General features: G+C 43.7%; 2 protein-coding genes across 5 annotated transcripts in view; both read left to right on the forward strand.

Annotated features, from left to right (window-relative positions):
- The window catches only part of LOC142959584 (lissencephaly-1 homolog), a 29,356-nt gene extending 26,959 nt beyond the window's left edge, over positions 1-2,397 (forward strand). For all 3 annotated transcript variants that reach the window (XM_076100921.1, XM_076100922.1, XM_076100923.1), the window contains exon 11: positions 382-2,397. In XM_076100921.1, coding sequence (XP_075957036.1) covers positions 382-455 — 74 coding nt within the window. In that variant the 3' untranslated portion in view covers positions 456-2,397. The remainder of the gene's footprint in view (positions 1-381) is intronic.
- Positions 2,398-4,612: 2,215 nt separating this feature from the next.
- mettl16 (methyltransferase 16, N6-methyladenosine) lies at positions 4,613-23,867 on the forward strand. Of its 2 annotated transcripts, none has more exons than XM_076100919.1 (10): positions 4,613-4,759; positions 4,880-5,020; positions 12,910-13,097; positions 13,955-14,095; positions 14,410-14,525; positions 14,729-14,871; positions 17,263-17,332; positions 18,609-18,698; positions 22,431-22,607; positions 23,003-23,867. In XM_076100919.1, the coding sequence occupies exons 2-10, from the start codon at positions 4,893-4,895 to the stop codon at positions 23,678-23,680; spliced, it is 1,731 nt and encodes a 576-aa protein (XP_075957034.1). In that variant the 5' UTR covers positions 4,613-4,759; positions 4,880-4,892; the 3' UTR covers positions 23,681-23,867. The 2 variants fall into 2 exon arrangements, with proteins under 2 accessions (XP_075957034.1, XP_075957035.1); XM_076100920.1 differs by having other exon boundaries at positions 4,633-4,759; positions 4,883-5,020.
- The last annotated feature ends 444 nt before the right edge of the window (positions 23,868-24,311 follow it).

Here is a 24,311-nt window from a genome sequence, read left to right on the forward strand (position 1 = left end):
CCCGAGTAGTTCAACTCACTCTCATCCACACTTCTCCATTTTTCATTATCTTTTTATGAATGTGGCTATTTTTCTTGCTCTGGAAGACGACGTCCCCGTTCTTTAATCACGACTACAAAGCTCTGATTGGTCAATTATTCTCACACAGGTGGAAATGGCCGTCAATGACGGAGATCTTATCCGCTCATTGTCTGTACGATTCTAGTATGTTCTGCCTAAATACTGAATATTTAGACCGTGTCCGTGGGTTAGCCCACCGTTAGTACCTCAGATAACTCTGGTTTTGACTCTGAATGTGCTCTCATGCATCTCTCTGAGGTGCGTTCAGATGTTGTATTGAAATGGTTTTTCCGTTCTGATGATCTTTTGTGTCTCCTACAGATTTCCACAAGGCTGCTCCCTACGTGGTCACTGGGAGTGTAGATCAAACAGTAAAAGTGTGGGAGTGCCGCTGATTTTGACCTTGGAGGATCGGACCACCACCACCCCCAATTACCCAGGCGCTCCTCTGGATCCCTTCTCCCCAATGCCATCCTTCATCCCCCCCTCCTCCCCCCTCACCTAACCTAAACCTCATCCGCACATCATCTCCGGCTGCACTTACCACCATGGTTATTTACCTATCCCGCTCTCTGGTCCAATAACTATTGTCCTTCTGTGTAAATTATTCCTGGATGTAGATCGAGCTATTAAATGTTACACAAAAAAAGTATTCTTGCATGGTAATCCAAAATTGTATACTGTAAATTTACATAACGTCTAGAAGTACCATAGGTTTACCACGGGGCAGCCTTACCAACCAACCGAAGGCAGATGTTGTTGACTGGGTGTAAAATGTAGGGCACTAAAAAAAAAAAAAACATAATTTAAGAAATGACAGTGTCTTTATGTGTAAGATTTATTTTTGTCTATTTTTTTATTTAGGAATTTTTCTTTCTTTTCTGTAATTTCCCTCCTTCACTGTCGTAGTCTGTTGGTGCCTAGCTTGGTGAAAACTTTCAAGAGACGAGGCTGGAAAAGCATTTCTGATGCGATGAGATTGTCTGCGGGGCTTTGTTATTGAAATAATCTCTAGCTTTATAACATCACTTCTCAAGTGTGCATACCATTTCTCTTCATGTGGAACTAGGTAATATTTTAATGGCTGTGTATATACGAATACTTCAAACTGTTGTCCTTGGACCTTCGGGGGCTTAAAGACCAGCTTTGTACTCTTGTCATGGTGGCACATGAACCACTGCTATAGGCTTTAGAGAAATTATCCCATTTAATGAACCTGCAGCGAGGAATGAAAAGTTCAAACGTAGAGAGCAAGTCCTGGCTCGCAGTATCACCCGAGAGGAGTTCTGGGACTACACCCGATTCAGCTCCAGTACTTGACCCGGGGTGCGTCCCCCTTTTAGGAGAAGACTTCCTGTGACCTTTGCATGCAAGTCTTTGGTTGAACTGAAGCCTCTGTCCACTTCTAGTCCCCCCCCCCGTCCCGGGGTTTGGTATACCATAGGAATTATGTAGAGCCAGAAGACGCTCGGTTCTCCCGTGGCGCCTCCGAAGGCCACAAACGGCAGCGTTGTGTAAAATAAACCCGCTAAAGAGGAAAAACCATTAATGGCATGATGAGGAGTCAAAGTGAGCCCCCCTGGGTTTGATATCTGGGATGTGCAAAGATCTCTAATTTCTGAGGGGTGCCATATATGTTCTGCATTATAAAAATGGTTTTGAGTAAAAAGAAAATAATAAAAAAAAATCAGTTTTCTGTGAAAATATGAAATGTAAATTTAGCTTGTTATTGAGAGATTTGGCAATTTTGTATTATCGCACTAAAGGATGAACTGGATGGGAATTTAGGATTAGTGAGGAGATGCTAGCAGCAGATGTGCTAGGTGATCTGTGGATGCTGTGTTTGTCTGTAGAGGGGTCTGATGCTGAGGTGTGTTTTTTAAAGCGCTCCTCGCTGTGACAGATCCTGGATCAGACTTACTGTAAGGGGGGAGGAAGCTAAAAAAAAGAAAAGCCTGAGCAGCAAGGATCTCTACAGGCAAACCCCACAGATCCACTCACGCGTCTTCTGAGTGGCTTCCCTCAAATGTTCAGCCTCTGATCTTTGTGGAGCTGTAACTGTAAACCAGTCCACGCTGTAGAAACAACCATTCCACTCCCCTTGGAGGACAAAACAAAAACAATGAAACATCTTGCTTCTAACTGTAGCTGACAAGGTGATTCATTAAATCTTGCACATCCCTGTTTTCACTAAATCTTTGGTCCTTTTTAATGATGACCAAAGGCAACATTGAAATTTAATGATGTCGATAAAATGCATAAACGTATAATTTCTGATTTAGCCTTTTCATTCCAATGCAGTTCTCGGCTAATAAAGACTTCCACTGCTTAACTGATCATCTTTATCTTCGCTTCTTTGCCGCTTCTTCCTCTCTCTCTCTCTCTCTCTCTCTCTCTGCGTGTCCTGGATGTGGTGATCTGCTGCTCAAAGCCTAATGTGACCTGTTGATGTAGCACCGCTGCATGTGAACCTGCACCGGACGCAGAGCTGTCGGAGCGATCTTATTCTACAAATCTTAAATATTGGATCTTATCGAAGGCCAATTGGTTTGAATTGTGAGAGGGGGAAAGTAGCTGCACATTTTTGAGGAGATGCGCTTATTTGCTCTCTTGCTGAGCGAGATGAGAATATCGATACCACACTAATATATGATTAAATATGAAACGTTGCTTAGCATAAATATTAGAATCTAGGACTAAAGAAATTCTTAGAAACAACTGATACTGATATTAAGCGCCTATTTGAATCTTGTTCACCAGAGATGTCATTCTGCATTAAAAATGGATTAATCAAAACCAATTGATGCCTAAAATACATCTTAATTGACTAAGACCAGAACGAACTAAGACGCTATGAAGAAGGGGAATAAATAAAACACTGTATATTCGTTTATCCACACGTTATATTACTTTTAGTAAATAGTGAATTTGATATTTCTCCAGTAAAATACAAAAGTATCGCACAAACATGACTCGTCTATTCTCAGCAAGAAAGCGGATACGCGTAGCCTACTTCCCAAAGCATCAACTTGTTCCTCTCACATTGCGGTGGCCTTGGTCGACTGGCTCTGTTGGTTGTAGGACGGCTGGTTTTGTTGTGTGTGTGGTGCTATTTGAAGGAGGTCTTCCTCCTCTGTAAATGCAATGGGATTGTGGCAGACTAGGACGTCCCAAAGGAGAAACCCTTTCTTTCAGGAAATATAAATCATGTCTCCTTTTTGGTGTGTGCCCCCCTTACAAAGGTCTTTTTTTCTTTTTTTTTTTCTACCAGCTATTTCCTCTGTCCTAACTTCTGAGGCAGAGACTTTGGGGGAATTTTGTAGTACAATTTGGCATGAATAAGGAAGATGCCTGTGTTAAATGTTCTAGCTGAAGCCAAAAATGGAGACGTCTGTCAGTACAATCTGGTTTATCTTGAGAAATCAGTCTCCTTTTGTTAATAATGACGCTAGTCTCCTCAGGGACACACTATGACATGCCAGACCATAAAATGTAAATTAAAAACGTATTCCCTTCCTTGATTTTACTCAAGGAGGTTGTTTATGAAAGGTCAGGATGATGTGTGTTCTGCTTCTTTTGTAAGAATCTGTGATACAGATACAACACAGCTGCTGGAGTTGTGGGCAAGTGTTTGCCCTGATGAAGAAAAATCCCCCTTTTCCCCATTCGCAGGTCCCAAACAATCCCTGTTCTGCTCTGGTGTGAGAAACGACCCACAGACGGGCTCTGACCACCTGTCTGTGGGTCGTTTCCACCCGTCTTCTAGCTGCCTGTGAACCACAGCCGAGGGCTAAGACTGCACAACCAGCTCCGACAGGAGAGCTCATGATGTTTTCGCCACTAAGGTCTCACTCTTCACTCAGCAAACTGTTAACAATATACCTGGATGTCATTTATTGTTTGCGATATAATAAAATAAGAAAAAAAAAATCTGCATTTGTATTGTTGTTTATTATACTGAAGGTGACATTTATTTAAAAAAAAAAAAGTATATTCGGAGCAAAATTGAGCAAAATTTCCCACCAGTGAGTTCCAGTTCATTTGAAGTGCGCCAGAGGGATTAATTTTATTGTATTTAAATGCAAACTGATCATAAGAATATTTACGCTCTGCATTTATCATATAAATGTTAATGTAAAAAGGTGCAATCAAAGTGTTTATATGGTAATAAAACTAAACGGCAAAGGAAGAAGCACAAAACAATTTGTTTTAAGTTGCAAGAAAAAAAACGTGAATTAATAATTCACAGATGAATAGAAGTTTTGTTTGTTGAAAAAGTCACTTTTGTAAAAGAAAGGACTGAATCATTAACCTTAATTTTCGCAAAAAGGTTCAGTTGATAACTAATACTTTTATCTAAACATTCAGAATTAAACCGAAGTAAAGTCAAATAATATGCATAAAAAAAAAATCAAGTAAATTCAAATAAAATAGAAGTAAAATAAAGTTACACAGTAACAATAAAATGAAATGAAGTAAAGTAAAATGATCTGACACTTTACGTGGAACCTTTTTTTTTTTTTAATGACGTCAACACGCACTGGCGTAGCGCGGTGACGTCGCAAACATCCCGGAAGAGAGTGAGCAACGTTTTGTCAACGTGAGTTGTGAGAGCTTTTTCTCCTCAGTCGTTTAGTCCAACAAAGTTACCACCAGTCGGAAAACAACAACAGGCTCCATCACAACACGACAATAAAAGGTAGGCCGGCACAAATACTGGCTACATATTACGTTACACGTTAAAAGGTTCAGTCGGTGCTCGTTATATTTAGTTTGTGCCTGTCGTTGCTTTAAGTTCACCCTCTCCCTCCATCTAAAGCAGGGCTCTGGTCATGGCTCTGAATAAGTCCATGCATCCCCGGAACCGTTACAAAGACAAGCCGCCGGACTTTGCTTACCTGGCCTCAAAATACCCAGACTTCCAGGAGCACGTGCACACCAGTCTTGCTGGACGACCTGTGTGAGTACCCGAGACTGCAGTGTGTGTGTGTGTGTGTTTAGTATATTAAAGAAGTCTGAAGTGTATCATATTACTCATCCCTGATCTCAAATCTCAAACTCTCATCATAAGTTAAGTTGTATGGGAGATGGCCACACAGCAGCTCTGTTTATTCTTTTTGTGTTTATTGAATAAACACTCTATATCACCCGTCCACATCCTCATCTTTGATTTTGCGTCTTTGTATTGACTGAAATGGAAGAAACCTTCGTTGTTTGCCGGAAATCATGTTTGTTACTTTGCATCCGTTGTTTTTTTTCCCCTCGAAGAAGATTTCAGTGACAGAAATGTCCAAATTATGACTTTGTGGATGGTGTGTTACATATACATGGTGCTGGGTCAAAGCTGGGTCAAGCAAAGGCCCCAAGTTGGTGGAAACTACAACTATGCAATTGCAAGGGATGCACTGATCTGAAACACCAACTTGGTATCAGTGCAGATGCTGACCTTTCAAGCTGATTGGGTATCCCCCATGACGTGATCGACCCACATTATTACTTTCATCGTTTGGTCTTTTCGTCTTTGGTCCGGATCACGATAAAATTCGGTGTTTCCGCATTCAGATTCAGTCATTCAGTCATGGCCGCCGACCGGCACGTTTCAGCATCGCAGCGACCAATGGCCTCATTCCTATGAGCTCCATGCACACTGAGCCACACAGATTTTAAATATGGAGAAAATTATGACGTTGAGGTGTCGGAATCGATGTTGGGTGGAGAAAAATGGTGGATCGAAGCATCTCTAATAATTTAGACTGGGACATTCCTCAGAGCTCAGAAATATCCACAATATTTTAACCCTACACAACCAACTCTGTTGTTCTATGAACGCATGTAATGTGATGGACGCCACGTTATCAGCCAACACCAGTGGCAGACCTCACTTCTGAATTCTTCGTGCAAAGCCTGAAACCAGAAGAGTGGAGACTAGTGTTAGCAGCATATTAATGTCCATAGTTATTGGAATTAAATAATCAAGATTATCATACATTATCCACATGTTTTTAGCCATTTTGTGAGCATACTGAAGTACAGAAACACCTTTTCACCAGTGTGCCAGAGTGGAGACCTGAGGATCTCATTCAGCACTGCTGCTGACTCAGGCTGGTCTTTACTGCTCGTTCAGCTTCTGCAACAGCAGGAGGACGAACGGCTGGACACATGATTAATGGAACCAACATCAAAAGTTTTTTTCTTTTCCATTTCACTCCGATTGCTGCTCTCTTTATTCATTAGAGAGTCTTCACAAAGTATGTGTGAGTGGCGGTTTAAACTGAACTCCAATTGTAACAATAGGTTGGCGTGTCAATCAAAAACTGCCCCGTAAGCTTCCTGTGTTTCACTCCTCAAACTGGACCCGTGTGTGTGTGTGTGTGTTTCCCAGTGAGATGTCACGATGTGAGAAAGTCCAGGCAGGAGAACAAAGGCAGAGTATGTCTGGTGGGATTAGTGACTTCAAACAACGTCAGCTCGTGATTGCTGCTGCTGTGGGAAAGAAACTGGAACTAGATTAAATTTAAACTATTAACACGTAGATGAGTATTTAAACCTAGATTGGGGTAAATGGATAAATCACAGAGGCTTTTAGTTTTTGTAAATAAGTCATTTCTTTCTTTGCATGTTTTTTTAAATGCAGGTAAAGCACAGATGTGACTCATTAATAAAGGCTGCATTAAATCCAGGTGTGTCAGAGTCAGACCCCCTGTGTATTACCGAGACATCGTTAATGTTATTACTTACACCTGTGCTACTTGCACCTGCCGTTTATTACAATATACGAGTACAGTTATCAGTATTTCTCCAGTAATCAGAGTTTTATCTGGAAACAAATAGATTGAGTCTACTTTTGCCTCTTCTGTCGTTCGGGGTGTTTTGATGCAACTTATGTTTCAGATTTATGTCGTAAACTGTTTTATTTTAGCAACAATGTTTCTCTTTTGCCGAGAATCTGTAACTGTCGAGCACGGAAAGTTAGCATCAAAGGCTTGATCCAATTCTTCCTCTTTTTGATTAGATGTTTCCTCATATAGATAATAATTCTGCTATTTATTTGAGGACATTTCTATATAAACGGTGTTCTTGTGCAGATTATTAGTGTTATAAAAGGGTTGTTTGTATTGGCATTGCAACCCAGTCTTATTTACTTAGCATTTACGATTTATCTTGGTTAAGTTGGTCGAGACCTGTCGGCGTGTCTTTTTATAAATTTAGTTTTTGTTCAGTTGATACAAATGTCTGTCAAAACAAAGCAAAATGCCACCGATTGTAAGAGCTGACAGTTCTTGAGGTCTGCGGTTCCTCTGTCAGTGCGGAGACGCTCTCCTCCCTCTTTGTTTGGGTACCTCGTCTGCTCAGTGAGGTAATCGCTTGTTATTGTCTGTGTTATGCAGATGAACGCTGACATGGTGTCACTGCAGCGAGTCTGAACATCTGTGTGTGAACGTGAACATATCGGTGTGGGCGGGTCCTTTGTGGTTGTGAGGTGGCCAGTCAATCATCTTACGGCGGGCCCGAGCATCTGCATGTGTGGGCACGCTGGAAAAAACTCGCCTGGATGTCCGTCTGTGACAGGTGTTAATTATCACTTTGTAGTGTCTCTGTCAGTCTGTGGCTCACAGACAGACGGACAGACAATGGGCTGGTAGTGTTGGGGCTGGAACTTTAGACTATTGGGGAAGTAGACGACTAGACAGAAGTTATGTGCTGCTTTTTTTGTAGACAACAAGGACGATTTCTAGCCAAACACTGGCTATGTTTACGTGCATGCACCCAAATACAGAGTAATCAGATTAAGACAAAGGTTTGTATTTAACATAGTTTGATCAGATATTCTAGGTTTTGCGTAAGTATATGGTTATTATCAACTGAGACAAGGTAAATGAGTATTACAATATGTCAATATATGATTTCATCATGATTCCATTGAAAGACGATGAATTATATTGAATTATCGCCCAGTCCTATAAGACTGCATGATCTACTTCCATTTAACATTAGTCTATTTAGTGACGTCACCATTAGTAGGTCTGATTAGCTGATCGACAGAAAATCAAAATGAATCATTTAAGCCTTTAATCAAAGAACAAGATTAATAGTTGACAGCCATGCTAGCCTCTCTGTAGGAGTGTAGTACACGCTAGTGCTTTGAGCTACATACTTAAGTTAGCATGCTAACATACTGATGCTTACCGTGGTCACCTGAGGCTGAGGTTGAGGCTGAGGTTAAAATTTTGACCTGATGGGTGGCAAAAGAATCACCAAAGTTATTCCAATTCCTCCTGAAGGGGGACGCGGATGTCCGTACAAAATGTCATGACAATCCATCCAACGGTTGTTGATGGATTGTCATCCCGACATTCCCGGAGCCACGACGGTAACGTGGCTACAAAATGTTTATTGGGAGTCCGCCAGATGTGTTTGAAACATGCTTTTACAAGAAAACAAAACATTTTTAATGTCCAGAAGTCTGCCTCCTCTTCCTTTAAACAAATAGGTTCAGTAGTATATTGCACACTGATCAGACATCAGGCTGGAGTCAGTTGCCATTTGTTCTCTTTGCCTGCTGCATGAACGGATGTCCAGGATTCGTGTCTCCCTTCGTGTGTGGTACCCGCTCTCGTTGGCTTTCTGCAGAAATTTGGCTCTTCCCCCCCCCCCCCCCCCCGTTTCCCCGTTTCCCCGTCTGCCATTCCATCAGTTGAGGGATTAGTGTGGTTTTGTATTTCCCAATGAATTCATCGACTGGGTTTTTTAAGTATTTAATCGGAGAGTTAGGGATGAGAGTAATCTTGGGGAGACACTCATTCAATCCTCGGGGGAGAATCGTCTCCCTTCATTTAGGGAGCGTCGGTGTGGAGGACTGATAGCGGCGGGCCGAGCTCAGACCAGAGGCATCAACAGAAGAAATGTGGGGGGGGGGGGGTGATTGGGGTTTAAGTGAGGAACGGATCAAATATAAATAAATGTCTGAATTGTGGTTTGTTTTTGTGGAAGGAGAAGGGGAGGGGGGGGGGGGGTAGATCAGCCAGTTAGAGGGGTGGGACTAGGAGGCATGATTGGGTATTAAAAATGCAACAGCCTGACTGACATTTAATTCAGTCGTCATATTTAAGAGATATAAGAGACGTTCATCTGTGGAAGGATTTTCACTTCCTTAATTAATGAAATGTTCAATTTTCACACCGGTTTTGTGTTCAGATAATTATTATTTAACATGTTCTTTGCAATAGAAGAGAATGAACAACTTTGACCTCTGATGCCACATTTAAACTTGATAAATCGGCAGCACTGGAAAGCCCAGCAGGTATTACCATGCAGATACATTTGACTATCTGGACATTTACATATTTCACCTACTGGATCTACTGTGACCGTGGTGCCGTGCCCTTTAATACCCCGGCACAACCATCACTGTACTCCCAATCATTGATCTGAAAAAACAGTTAATCATGAATCATAATTTGGGGCCACGGGGTTTCTGGTAAGCAGCTCCAATAAGCTTTCTTTAGCTGACGTGAACAGATGAGATCCCATTGATTAGTTGTTGGCTGATGAGTAAACTTCACCACAAAACCTAAACACAAGATATCTTTCTATTGCATCCGTCTCTTTTATCACTAAGATTAAAATGCTATTTCCAATCACATCTATTGCTTTTTGTTTCCACAATCTTTACTCCAACACGGTGGGCTTGTCTGATCCACTGAAATCTTCTTCTATATTGTTGGAAATGAAAAAAGATAAATGGAGACAGTTAAACGCTCTATTTTCTCTACTTTTTTATTTCTCTTTTTGCTTTAATTCTTTGGGGCAAATGCACCTAAACACGTGTATTTGTTTGTGTTTAATCAATGACCTCATCCTCCTGGTCTTATGTTGTCTTGTTTTTTATGTTAAAAATAAAAGTAAGAGATGACGACTTCAACAAACATTTTATTCGCAAAATCATAAGTCATAATAAATAATCAGAGAAACATCTAGAAAAAATATAATTTTAGCCATAATTGCTGGTTGTTGTTTAAATCTTTTTTTTATACCATCCGCATATCTGCAGAATTTCAAAAATACCACAAAATGAGCTCAGAGATATTCAAAGTCTAGCTTTAAATGTGTTTTAAGTGATGCATTCGTTTCAGAGAGAGAAAAAAACAAACTCCTGACATGAGAGAAGAAGTTGCTGCTAAACAGCATAAAATGTTTTTTCCAGCACACAGAGTGAAGGAGATGAACCTCGAAGGTCACCTCTCTGTGGACAGATTGAAAGTGTGTGTGTGTGTGTGTGTGTGTGTGTGTGTGTGTGTGTGTGTGTGTGTGTGTGTGTGTGTGTGTGTGTGTGTGTGTGTGTGTGTGTGTGTGTGTGTGTGTGTGTGTGTGTGTGTGTGTGTGTGTTGATCATGTAGCGTGGAGGTGAGAGCAAGCTGTTTGTCTCAGCAGTAAACTCTCCTCTGGTCTGATGATGTCGTCTCCTTCGTCTCACTCTGTCTTCTCCTTCACACCTGGTCCGGCTGTTTTACCTGAGTGTGTGAGCTATAATAGAGTTCTGAGCTTTAACTAACCCCCCCCCCCCTCCATGCACACACTCGTCGTCTCATCACTACTTTCTCATCGAGATGTTTGTCCCTCGCTGCGTCCCGTCGGCCACATTCATGTCGTAAGCGCGCTGCACCGGCGTAGATCGCGGGCACTCTCCCGCTCCGTCTTGCTGCAGCCATTGCTCCAGCGTGGCCGGATTTGCGTGCTCTCCTCGTCTGTTCAGTAGGTGGGGTTGCCATGGAGACGTGGCATTCGCAACGGCTGCTGATGGGAGTGATCGGTCTGCATTACACACACACACACACACACACACACTCATCAGGGACTAAAAATAGAGGGCTGGCCTGAGCAGCCTCCCTCTCTCTGAATATTGATCCTGATCTAATGACGCCTCGGAGGAGAAAAGAAAGAGAGCAGAATATCTGGGAGAGGCTGCGCTTTCATTTTGGGGAAGAGTGAGCGTGATGCTGATGTATCACTTCTCCCTCATTAGCTCGATTCCTCCCCAAAGCTCCGGCTTTTGAAAAGGGCAGAATCTCTCCACTGGTTCGTCTTTTGTGAATGTGAAAGGAGAGCCAGGTGTTGGTTCTCCTCCTGGAGGTCACTGATTAAACTGGACCATTAACCTAATATGTTCATTAGGTGAGGAGACGCGGGGTAAGATTGATGTCTCACACCTGGAGCGTCGTCTGTCTTTGTTATCACTCCTGAAGGAAGATGCAGAGTTTAGTGACCAGAGTCACCTCGGCAGCTTTTGCCCCCAGAATGTTTTGTTTTTTTAAATACTTATTTTTAGGGCCTTTTATGCCGTCATTACTCAGCCGACAGTAGAGAGATTATACACATTACGGCCCCCTGATCAACGCCTCAAACGAGGCCCCCTGTAGCTCAGTTCAGTTGGTCTAAAGGAATAAAACGATGAGTAGGACATAAACCCAACACACGTCTCACCGGCACCTGAAGCAGCACAGCGCTGTTATCAGTGGAAACACTTGCTTAAAGGTTCTGTGTGTTGTACCCGGACACCTGCTCAAAAGAAATACGGGTCAGCGTTTCACCTCTACTACTGGGTCCATACAATCTAAATTTACTGTCATCAATTATTAAAAATATTATTATTAACCCACAGACGCAAAACTCCACAAAGCTGGTGAAACGGCGTCGGCCTATAGTTGACGTTGGCCTTCTGTGTGCGACACTGACCGGCGCCGTATGGTCCGTGTACGCTTTGATCGTTTCTTTATTTGATTAAATCCAAAGTAGCAGAAGAGAGAGAACCAACTGTTCGTCTCCCTTCTCTGGACTGAGACTGGACGCTTCAGTAGCATTTTGGTCATCAAGTTGAGCTAGAAGACGGGGAAAAATGTAAATTTGGATTCGATTTTGTGTGTTGTGAAATATCCCCAAAGAGGAGCTGAATACTGAGGGATAAACATTTTAGCTCTTCGTGTGTAATTGATTTGTGGAAAGAAATGAAAACATAATCAGATGCTGGCTGCTTTGTGTCTCAGAGGTCTAATCTCCACCATCCGTAGAGTTTTATTCTTTTGCTCACACTAACACCGGTGAGGTGCCAGACGCTGCCATCACCAGGATGTGTCTAATTACATCTGCCGAGGTGCGAAAGCGCTCAGCGAAGCTTTAATTATACATATCTCGCCCACTCGCTCTGTCTGCCGCACTCGTGCCCCCTTGTGTGACAGCCGAAATCCTTAAACATGTCGAGAGGAAGAGACGGGAGAGCAGAGCGAGTGGGACTGAGCACTGGGAGTAAAAAGTGGGAGGTCTTTGTCATTGTCATTAGCAGGGGATTGTTGAGTTGATGGGCTGCTTATCTCCCTCTTATCCTTCATGCGCGTGTGTGTGTGTGTGTGTGTGCGCGCGCGTGTGTGTGTGATGTGAAGTAATGAGGTTCAGGCTGGAGGAGCAGAGGGTTAATGAAGTGCAGTATTAGGAGCAGTTTGGTAAATTGCTGGCAGGTCGCCTCATTGATAAAACAAGAGGATCAGCGTGTCACGAAATTGAAACCATCCTTAAAGGGAAATTGTGGTTTTATTCAACATGGGTTATATTCTCGTAGCTTTGGTCACCGTTTCTATCAGTAATGATGACTATCGGGTTAACATCAACCAAACGTATTTGGAGGAGAAAACAAAAATTACGACTTCATAAAATAGTGGTTTAGATAAAATAAAAAAGAATTGTGGATACAATCATAACAGTTGGAATAAAAACCCCAAAACCTGAATCTTCCTTTGTGTTGCTGTAGGATTTAGATGCGCACATGAATTCATTGAGCCATGCTTGTTGCTCCTCTAGTGTGAACTTCAAAGAGCCGCAGGCGGTGCGAGCGCTGACCTGCACCCTGCTGAAGGAGGACTTTGGTCTGACCATCGAGATCCCTCTGGAGCGCCTCATCCCCACCGTCCCCCTCCGCCTCAACTACATCCACTGGGTGGAGGACCTCATCGACGGCCAGAAGCAGCCGCGCAGGGGCATCGACATCGGTACCACCGCCGCTCTTTGTCTCATGTACTCCCCATCGTTTACTGTGTGCGATTGTTTACCTTTGATCATCATCCTGGTGAGGATGCTCCGAAAACATCAAGCTGACTTTTCATGTAACTGAGAGCAAAAAATATACGAATTAACCCTGTTTGTTCACGCGAGTGTCCCCCAGTTAGTTTACATTTGGGACCCCTGCTCTTGTTGGTTCTGGATGTGGCTTCCAGCAGCTCAGTGTGGCACACAAAATGTCAGTCGGTGCCTCCAGCTGGTACACGTGAGCCCAGTCGTTCCCAGTGTTCCCAGCACTCAGCAGCCAAATCCTCACCCACATGTCACAGCGTGTTTGCCGTTCTGTCAGTCAGAGAAAAAGCTGTGTGTGTGTGTGTGTGTGTGTGTGTGTGTGTGTGTGTGTGTGTGTGTGTGTGTGTGTGTGTGTGTGTGTGTGTGTGTGTGTGTGTGTGTGTGTGTGTGTGTGTGTGTGTGTGTGTGTGTGTGTGTGTGTGTGTGTGTGTGTGTGTGTCCTCTTTAGGACCTCAGGTCACTGATTGATGACCCTGCATCTTTCTGTAAGCAGGTTGAATCTGTCCGCTCCCTGATGGATCACCACTGCGCGTGTCCTTTACCAACCGGTGCCACTTATCTGAGCCTGGGCTGACTTGTGCGGCTGTGTCCAATGCTGTCATGTGTGGAGGATTTAATAACAGCTGCTGGAACTGACATTTATTGTCCGTTATAATCTCTTTACCATGTACTTTAAACAACACATTTCCATATTGGCCAATGAAACACATAACCATTCATCTTCCTAATGAACACACATCCTCAAACTGCCAAATGTGTGTGTGTGTTTTCTCAGGCACTGGTGCGTCTTGTATCTACCCCTTACTGGGAGCCACAATGAACGGCTGGTACTTTCTGGCCACAGAGGTGGACGACATCTGTTTTGACTACGCGACGAAAAACGTTGAGCAGAACAACATGTCTGACCTCATTAAAGGTAAATGTGGTCCACTCATGAACGCTGAATCTCAAGCCTTTAAACCGCAGCCTTTCAGTGAAGTGTTTGTACATTCGCTCACCTAGTGTGTCTTTAAGGAAGACTACATAACTTTGGCTGAACTGTGGCTACAAATAACAAGTTATGGGATGATGGTAAATGCAAAGCTTTCAATATCAGTGTCTCATAGTGCCATCGAAGGCCACAGATTTGGACTGTTTTTTCATTCATTCATTCCCAAGAGCTGTCATGATGAGCTAAACCACTGAACTTACAAATCACTGCTTCATCTCTGCGTGCTTCCACTTTCCTAGTTGTCAAAGTCCCTCAGAAGACTCTCCTGATGGACGCCTTGAAAGAAGAGACAGAAATAGTGTTCGACTTCTGCATGTGCAACCCTCCTTTCTTTGCCAATCAGCTTGAAGCAAAGGTGAGTGTTTCCCTTCTTAAACGTTAACATTGTACTGGTGTCTTGTCCTGAACGTTTACATTAGAAATGGATAGACTTCTGTTGACGTGTTTGGCTCATTGAGAGTCAACACTGCACTTGTTCGCTGTGTTTGTTTACACGATAGTAACAGGCTTCTAATAGGATTTCATCTTAATCTCTGTCTGTCTTGTTGCTCTCTCCAGGGGGTGAACTCCAGGAACTCACGGCGACCTCCACCCAGCTCGGTGAACACAGGCGGGGTGACGGAGATCATGGCGGAGGGTGGGGAACTTGAGTTCGTAAAGAGGATCATTCACGACAGCCTGCAGCTCAAGAAACGCTTGCGGTGAGATAAAGAGCCGGACTCTGACCTTCAAAATCCAAACTCAAACGCAATCAGGATTTCCTCCCGTATAGGTGTTGGTGTATTTTATATCGTATGTAAGATCACATTTAAACCACAGCTAGATATTACACAGCTACAGATCTGAAGTGGCAGATGGATGAACAAGAGCACTGCACTTTGGTTCTCTTTGGAGAGGTTTTAATGGCTGCTGAGAGCACCAGTGAAGGGGAGACACCAAGAGGTGAAACGTGCAGATGGGTCGCTGCACATTAATGGAGCCGTCACCCACTCTTGGTTTAATGATTCTGGCACAAGCTCACCCATGTACTGTATCCGGGAGACCACAGGGAACAGCTGTGTTTGGGTGGGAGTGTCTCCAGCGGCCGTCGCATTACCCTCCCCCGTTCCCAGGGCTGTCACCGGGGCAGCAGAGTGAGACACGGGTAGAGGGAGCTGCAGAGTGGCGCTATTAAAGCTGATTAGACACGCCACACCTGCTTGGCCTCCGACGGGGAAGTAGTGTGTGTTTAAATAATGCGTCGCTGGAAAGATGAGCGCTCCTGAGAGGGCCCCATCTGAACACCTGCCTGCTCCTGTGCGGCTCTGTGTTGCACTCGTGTAGCCAGTATTTGTTTTTAACAGGTTTGATGCTCAGGCCAAACCAACCGGAGCCGGCTGTCACTCCCAAATGCATGCTGGGACACCCGAGCCACCAGGTGCCCATGGAAACCCTGTCAGCTTCACCGATTGGTCCTTTGAGACATCCTCACCACTCACACCCTGCTCCTCTTCCCCTCTTCTTTCCACCAAAGTGTAATTCGTGTCAGATCAGGGCATGCCACCTTATTTCCCAGTATAACACGCATCCAAAACCCCAGTAAAGAAACGAGGTGATACTCTTCATTTATCGTGCCATTGATATGAAAATTGCCATCTCTGCTCATAAGAGTGTAATCACACATGCTTCAATAGAGAATGTGGAAGCCAACGCAGCTGCACACTCTAGGATGTTTGACAAGCTGCCGGTGGAGGAGGGAAGCCCCCCCCCCCCCCCCTCCCCACTGTGTCGAAAAGTGGGGAACATCTGTGAATATTAGAGCTGTTCAATATTTCATTTTGTCAACCAAGGCTGACATGTTGCTCTTCCCTCCCCCTCCCCCCCTCCGGGCATCTTCAAACCTCCCGAACCTGATTACAGATCATCGTCCTCTCCGTCAATCGTTTTTAAGATGTGATTCCATCTGCAGTCGTTGGGCGCGACTGTAACTTTGTACCTTTATGTACATTCAGAAACATAACTATTTACTAGGGCTTAGGTTTGATCACAAGTCAGAGGTCCTTCAACCCAAAAGGAAGAAAAGAAATGCAATATCCTGCACTGCTATACATTACATGATATATACATTCATATAAATCTAAACTGGTGTAAATAGATGTTATTAATGTGCTAACCGTTCTTAAAATCACATTTAAGTCCCTTGATTTATGTTCCATTTAACCATAGAGAACACAATCATTTGTCTTTGATTAATTGTTTTGTCCATAAAATGTCAGAATGTACCTGAGCCCAAGGTGACGTCTTCAAATATATTCAATAATTAACAATGTGGGACTTAGAACCTCGTCTTATTCTCACATTTCAGTGGCTTTTTGCTTGGAATTATTTTCAATTACTAAGAAAACATTATCATTAATTTTCTTTGATTGACTTAAAAAAAACGAACATAGATTTAATAAAACTTTACCCAGAAATCATGCAGCAGAGGCAGAAGTACTTTTTCAGCAAATAAATAGCCAGAAAAGGACTTTTTAATTCTCAGAAACGCTTATTTCTGGGGCCGCACCTTTTGGAAGCGACTCAGATTAGTCAACATTTCCATTAACTGGCAGTTGGAATCGACAGGACCTATGAAAGTGAACAAAACAAATATTTTTGTTCCCAGTGGAACTAGAGTTTGTAGGATACATGCATGCTTAACCTATCTATTCATCACGTTTTATCTTTTACTTCCTAAACTGTGCCGATTAAATTAAGATGATTAGCTTAAACAATGTTGAGTTAAAACTAAACAAACCTTGACAAGGTTTACTTCCTTCTAGTCTGACTCCCTGGTGTGTTTATCTTTCCTCCATCTTCCCCGGCTGGACTCTACTCCTCATTGATCAAGACCAACTTTGCGTCTGTATTGCACAGGAGAGATTATTGATCAGTGCACTCTGCACTGTACACACACACACACAGACACACAGATGTTTTTCCTGTCATGTTGTACTTTGTGTGTTTGAGCTGCTCCCCAAAGTTCACCTCGGCTCGTTTGATCTCTGCTCAATAGTTCATGCCCGCTAACGCAGCGGCACACAGCAGGTTGATATGGATTCTTCTGTCTGCAGGTGGTACAGCTGCATGTTGGGGAAGAAATGTAGCTTGGCACCTTTGAAAGAGGAGCTGAGGAAGCAAGGGGTGAGTACCAACCGAGGCAAACGCACAAATACATCTGCATCCTCTGCAATCAATGAGTTACGAAGCGTCCGCAGCTTTTGATCTCGGCTCGCTCATGCAGGGAGGTGCCCCTTCTGCTCAGGCTTTGATAATAGCTTGTTAAAACCATCTTCGCCTTCTGAAGCCACAACACTCTTCGGGGAATTTGTATTGCTGTTGGAAGCAGACGGCTCGTCGCCATCAGAGCGGCAGAAAACCGAGCGAAACGTATAACTCATCAGCTCTTTCTAATTTGCCCACTAAGCTGTGTCACAAACAAGCCGTGAAGCAGCTGATTTCTGTTAGCGCTGCATGACCGAGTCACACTGTAGATAACGTGCATTAGCGTCATTAGCCTAACTAATAGCCCAGCACATGACTCCTGACTGCTGCCGGCATCTGGTCCTGTGCCAGTCACTTCCCTCACATGCTCGTAAAGGAAAAAAGCTCCACCTGCCATCCCTCAAAGCTCCTCCAGAGGTTTTCGGGGGGCTGTCGCTGCTCATCAGAGTGAGCGCAGCTTTGGCCAACGTCCAGAGAGGAGACTGTTGCCTCTTTTTAAAGTGTGTGTAAACAGAAACCCGGCCTAGTTAATATGCTAATGCTTTTATCACCCGTTACTCCAGCCTCTCTCCAGTGTCTCCTCGTCTCTCGTGTTTTTAATTTAGCAAGTGTGTACGTCTCAAATACAGAGCTCTGTGATCTTGATCTTCGTGTTCCTCCTCCACCTCATATTTACTGAAGCGGTCCTGAGAGACGCTTCAAGTCTTTCACATCATGGAGCTTTACTTTCTCACCCACTACTAGAGATGTGGAGCCAGAAGTCACAGCAGGAAAAACACTTTCAAGGATGAAGCGTCATAGTGTCGCGTTCTCGGTCTGTTGAAAATGATTTGGTTATGTCGAGCTGTTTTACATTTTATCACTTACTGTGCAAACTCTAAAAAGTTCAGCCGACTAGTTCAGTGGCTCCAGCTGTTTTAATGATGGACGACGGTTTGATGTTTTTATTAATCGTTTTACTTTCTTTTAAAACATGTTCAAGACCTTATAATATACAACAATCATATAATATATAATTACTGGTAGAATTTCTCTGCTATGTCATATAATGATATAAAATAGTTTTCTCATCCCATCGCAAACGTGGACACTCAAGCATTGTTGAAGTAATGTGTTCGTTGTGAATTGATCTGCTGCATGCAGCCAGCGACGACGTGCTGATCACGTCTAATCATACCTCTTCTTTTGTCCTCAGGTACCTAAAGTAACACACACGGAGTTCTGCCAGGGACGGACGATGCGCTGGGCGCTGGCTTGGAGTTTCTATGATGACGTGATTGTTCCGGTAAGTCTGAGCTCATTTTATTTCTCCTTATTGCCCAATTAACCCTCGACAGATTGTCTTGTGGTGATTGTAGCTGGATACTGAAATGCAGTACCAATATGCATGGATGATACCAAGGAATAGACTTCATTTGGTTCCATATTTCAATACACCCCAAAGCCTCCTCCTCAATTATGTACCACCTCCATCCTCTCACCCCGCTCCACACTGATCCTCTTTCCCCTCAGCCTCGTTCCATTAGAAGCACTTAACTCCTCCTCCTCTGGGAATAAGTTTATGTGCTTTTTTTTAACATGCTGTATCCAGGCAACAGTTGCCAGGGCAGGAGTGTGTGCATACACACACCGTACCGTTGTCCTCGTCTGGCCAGTGAAGAAGCCACAACAGCTAAAGGCTAATAGTAATGTCGGAGTGGTGACAGATTAGAGATGAAGGAAGGTGGAGGCGGTCGGCAGCGGCTGTGTGACGACAACTGTGTGTGTTTTGTTGGACTCGTCTCTGTTTTGGCCTTTTCAGCATAAAAGCAGTTGTGCAGAATGATTGGCCTACTTTTTCTCCTGAAACCCTCCTCCTCTTCCTCCTCCACTTCAACTCATATCCACCATCCTTCTTTACACTGGAGAGCTGCTCACCATCACTACAGCCCAGACCCCGTGTGTGTGTGTGTGTGTGTGGATGGATACTGAAACTTACATGACAGTAGTTTCTGCATGTGTAATTCCTTGTATGGTCGACTGCCCAATTCTGCCTGCATGCATGTGTTCCTATGGACGTCTGGTATGTATGTATGTGCATGGGGGGGTGCTCATTAAAGTTACATATAGACTATAACATATGTGACATGCATGCCAACGTGACCTACTTTACCCTCTTTTTACTACTATTACACCTTTACTCTACATTCATCTTCTCTTTCTCCCTGCCGTCTGCTCTGTTCTGACTTTATTTAAGCACACCGGTGACAGATTGTCTTTAAAGTGAAATAAACCAATCTGACTCTCTGGATTCACAAGGTTGACTTATATCTCGCGTCCAAGAAGTCGTCCTCAAAACAGAGCTGGGTACAAATAGACTGAAGCTGCTTTAAAGGGGAACTCTACCAATGTTTCACATCAATGTGTGTTAACAGGTCTTTGGGAGTACTACTGCATATGTGAATGAAGTGGTATAAAGCACTATGTGGCTACAGACGGAGATCTGTGGAGACAACAAGTATGAAAAAATTGTTAGAAAGAAGACCTGTAGCCTGTTTAAGGCTACATTAGCCACTAGTAGCATTACATACCCACATCTCTGTCTTAACTGTCTGCAGTTGAGTTGCATTGTAGGTAATGTAGGTATCGTGTTTAACAGGGAAGATGAATGTGTGGAATAAAGATATCTCTGGTTCTGTCGAAATGATTTTGATTCCATCGTGAGTCGGATGTTATAGAGATCAATTTCTAAATTGATAGAGCGTTCATTCAAACCAATATCTTGTTGGAGCTTTCATACTGATGTCTGTCTCTTCCTTGTACAGCCTCCCCAGTGTACTGTCCCAGAGTATGTGGTTGTTGAGTACTTTGCTTTTGATCTGGGGTGTTTTTAAAGAAATTCAACATGTAATTCTACTTTTTAAAGGAGGAATAATATAAGATCTTCTAATTACCAAGAGCCAAAGATGCAGAGGATGGATTAATTGCACCGAAGGAAAAGATGTAGATAAAGAAATCCAGCAAAAACAGACAAAGGGAGAGAGAGAGACTGGATGGTGAGATTAGAGCGCATGTAGTCAGAGTAGACGGAGGACGCCGGGCTTTATCTGGGCCTCGAGGCGTGTTGTTGCTCATACAGGCCTCTGGCAAGACAGGGTTCAGGAAGGTCCAGAGTTCAGGAGTCCACTCGGGGGGTTTTGGGACTTTACAAGAAGGAAATGGGGGTTGGGAGAAGATTTACAATGTTTGCCTGAAGGTTAAATCTGCAGCATTTTGTTTTTGTGTGTGTGTGCGTGCCCACTCACCATCAAGATGGATGATTGAATGACATATCTGGAGAGAACAGCTCTTATTGGACTCGTAGGCTTTTACTAGCCTAGTTTTTAAAATTAGGCCAGGCTTTTACTGTGGGCTGGTCATTTACCCATATTTTCTGAGTGAGTGTGTGTGAGTGTGTGTGTGTGAGAGGGAGACCATGCAGCGAGGTGAGAGTGTGTAAGTAGGATTAATAATGGAGTGAAAGAGCAGCAGAGTCAGAAGTGGATGTGATTCTGTGGAGGTTTCATGTCTAAGTGTGTGTGTGTGTGTGCGTGTGCGTGTGCGTGTGTGTACACTAATGTGTTGGTGCACGAATCTGTGTCAAGGATGCTGCGTACAAAGAGACGGGTCTGGCTTGATGGATTTTATTGATTTCCTTGTACAATGAGCTGCAGGGCTTGCAGCGTGTGGAGGAAAAGGGGAAGAGACGTCTGTGAGAAACAATAAGAAATACAAGAAGCTCTAACAAGGCAGTGTTCATCGTCAACACATTAATTCAATACGTCCATCCCTTCTAAACATGCATTACTCCAACAAAAATATATACATGATCAGGAACAAGCTGTTATTGTGAGTGAAGACGTAGCCTTTGTTCAATGAAAACTAAGATGCAGGAATGTGAATTTATTTACTGTACTTTATTTCAGATTCCTCTGTTATTCTGCAGAGCATTCAGAGAAAGAACACAAATATATTTATCACATACTACGATTTAAAAAGAAGAGGCCTCAAAGTAATCAAAAGTTGCCTCAGATCAGTGCAGCAGTGTGAAGGTCACAGTCTGCTCCTTCCCTCAGCTGTTTGTAGGTCAGTCGGCCATTCTGTCTGCTCTGTCACAGTAGAGTGCCCCCCCCCCCCCCCCCCCCCCGGGCTGTCTCCCCATTTTCTGCCAGCCTGCAGTGACTCACCAGTGCAGCTCTGACTTGTTTGCTGCAGTGGACGTGAAGGGTATGATCGCTGCAGAGCGTTTAATTCAGATTCGGTTGGGTAATGACCTCCACCGCCATCGCAGCGTGACATGAGAGGGGATTAGAAATAAGGAACAAGTGTTTCGGGAGCAGCTTTCAGGAGCAGCTCGTGGGGTTTGAGCGCCCTCTTGTGGTGTGTAACGAACATCCGTCTTCTGTTTGATCGCCGATACTCATCACAGCTAAAGGTATCGGCTCATAAGATCAGTCTACGTGTGTCATGGCATTTTGGAATTGTTTTGTGAATGATATATAGGATATTGGAAGAAGTTCTGGATGCTACCTCATAAATGCCTAATCGTGAATAAGGTTAAGTGTACTTAAAAATGTTTCATAGATATTAGCCCTCCAATCACGACATGCAGAAATTTATAACAGTCTGCTCTACTTATATCTACTTATATTGAGGCGTCAGTATTCGACTGAGACTGTTTCATTATGAGTTAAAGGTTCCTCACAGAAACATTTAATGATACAAATACACAGACTGTGATCTCTGAGTGTCTCAAGCAATCGAGTCACGGTGCCTTAATATGTCACTTAAAAACACAGAAGAGCTTCAGAACAGAACAAATAATAGAACAGACTAGAATAAAGAAAAGAATGTAGTAAAGTTTAAAATGTATCTAAAGTATGAGATGAATGAAGTGAGAAAAATACAAAAACATAAGCATACATTTAGGCAAAATACAGAATACACTGTTATAGACTCCTTACTTATATCATCTTGTTCTCTCTCCCTTTTGTCTCAGTCTCCTCCCAGTAAGAAGCGTAAACTGGAGAAGGTGAAGAAGCCGCTGTCGTTCACGCTTCCAGAGGCGGGACTGAAGGAGCTGCAGGCCAAAGCCTCGGCTTTAGGCGGTGCTGCCGCCCGCGGCCCCGTGGACAGCATCGCTGCTCTGCTGATGAAAACACTCGGTGACCTGCGGGTAAGCTTCAGGGCGGCACTGCCACGGTTAGAAGAGGAATACAAGGTTAAGTTTGAGCCTCTCTAAAGTTAAAGTTAAGCTAGCAAGTCCGCACAGTCTGCTCTGCAGAGTCTGAGACGTTGGTTTTATGGGAGGGGCCGTCGGTTGGTGATGAAACCTGCCTCCAGATCAGCCAATAGCAAAATTAAATCTGTGTCTGTCTCTGACAGAATGCACTGATATTGTTTGACACTTTAAGTTAGTTCCCGTGGCGAATACAAACTCAATAAATAGTTGCATCTGTTCAAACTGCAGAAGTGGACTTGGGTGCTTTTGACAGGAATCACACATCTAGTACATCATACATCTCCAGTAAACATCATCATTAGTCAGATTGTCTTCATGTGACTCTGCAGGTGCTGCACAAGCGCGTCCCGTGCGGAAAGCAGGAGCAGAGCCTCTTTCTAACAGCTGTGGAGAACACCTGGATCCACGGACGACAGAAGCGGCGCGAAGGGTCGCGTCACTTGCGAGAGCTTCCCAGAGCGCCTCACTGTGCTGGAACCAGCTCTCAAACCACTCTGGCTGCTGCTGCTGCTGCTGCAGCTGCTGCAACAACAACACCAGCATCTCAGAACCAGTCTGCCGCCACACAAAAGAGCAAAAGCCAGGATGAGAGCGCTCCAAGCAAAACGACGTCCGCACAAGAGCCAGCTGGTCAGCAGATTGAAAATGGCGCCTCTTCAAATGAGACGAGGGAAGATGTAACACGTGACCCGACAGCAGAACAGAAAGAGGTCTCAGGAAACGTCCCGGGGGAAGATGTGGACGTGACGTCTTCTACCTGCACAGACGCAGGGCAGGAAACGGTCCCACAGGAAACACCTGCTGCAGAGGGGGAGCCGCCCTCTAAGAGACCCCCGAGCCCGGCTGCAGTCCAGCACTTCCTGTTTAAGTGTCTGCTGAACGTGATGCTCGAGGAGAGCGACGTAGTGATTGAGATGCACTGGGTCGAAGGTCAGAGCAAAGACCTGATGAACCAGCTGTGCACGTACCTGAAGAACACGCTGTTACGGTCTGTCGCTAAGCCCTAAAGGAGCAGAAATATTATCTTTATTGATTATTGACTTCTGGAGATGTATATTCCAGTTGATAATCAGTAGTTTACACAATGTCCTTGTACTTGGTCCATTTACCTTTTCAGGTAGTACATACTGTATATTGGTGTTTTGTGCTCGGATTTTTTTTAAACATTTGCAATAAATGTGTAAATTTTTCTAACATGTTTTCTAATTCATTGTGCAGCTTTTATACACAAACAGTATTTTTTTTATGATGCAGTACATTTAAATGGCCACTAGAGCACAGTGTTTGCTTTTCTTCTAAAAGGGACGATATTCCTGTCATGATCTTTTGTATTAAGATTAAATCCTTTTATTGCTTTATGAGAAGTTTACTCTGTGAATGGCTTTAGAAGTTGATCCCAGTATTTCTTGACGGTCTTAAAACAGCCTGTTTGATTCAGGATGTCCCTGGAGCCCCTCAGTCCTTCCTGTGCCTGGAGAACCTTTAGTATCGTGGGCCACTATTAGTACTCTGTTGTAGGGAACGTACTTCCTCACCAGAGCTGAGTGAATAACAGGAAAAGACAACTAAATATCCAGGGCCATTGTGTGTTGCAAGCAGAAGCCTAGTTCCTACTCGTACTACATGACCCTCTACATG

The sequence above is a fragment of the Anarhichas minor genome, unplaced genomic scaffold, assembly GCF_050575085.1.
Source record: "Anarhichas minor isolate MPS153535 unplaced genomic scaffold, ASM5057508v1 ptg000026l, whole genome shotgun sequence".
NCBI classification, from domain to species: Eukaryota; Metazoa; Chordata; class Actinopteri; order Perciformes; family Anarhichadidae; genus Anarhichas; species Anarhichas minor.

What these genes read in the sequence shown, in the direction of transcription:
- mettl16 (XM_076100919.1), top strand. Translation starts at nt 4,893, where the DNA reads ATGGCTCTGAATAAGTCCATGCATCCCCGGAACCGTTACAAAGACAAG. An exon ending in CATGTCTGACCTCATTAAAG is followed by an intron (nt 14,096 to 14,409) that starts GTAAATGTGGTC and finishes CCACTTTCCTAG; the next exon opens with TTGTCAAAGTCCCTCAGAAG. An exon ending in CCAATCAGCTTGAAGCAAAG is followed by an intron (nt 14,526 to 14,728) that starts GTGAGTGTTTCC and finishes TGCTCTCTCCAG; the next exon opens with GGGGTGAACTCCAGGAACTC.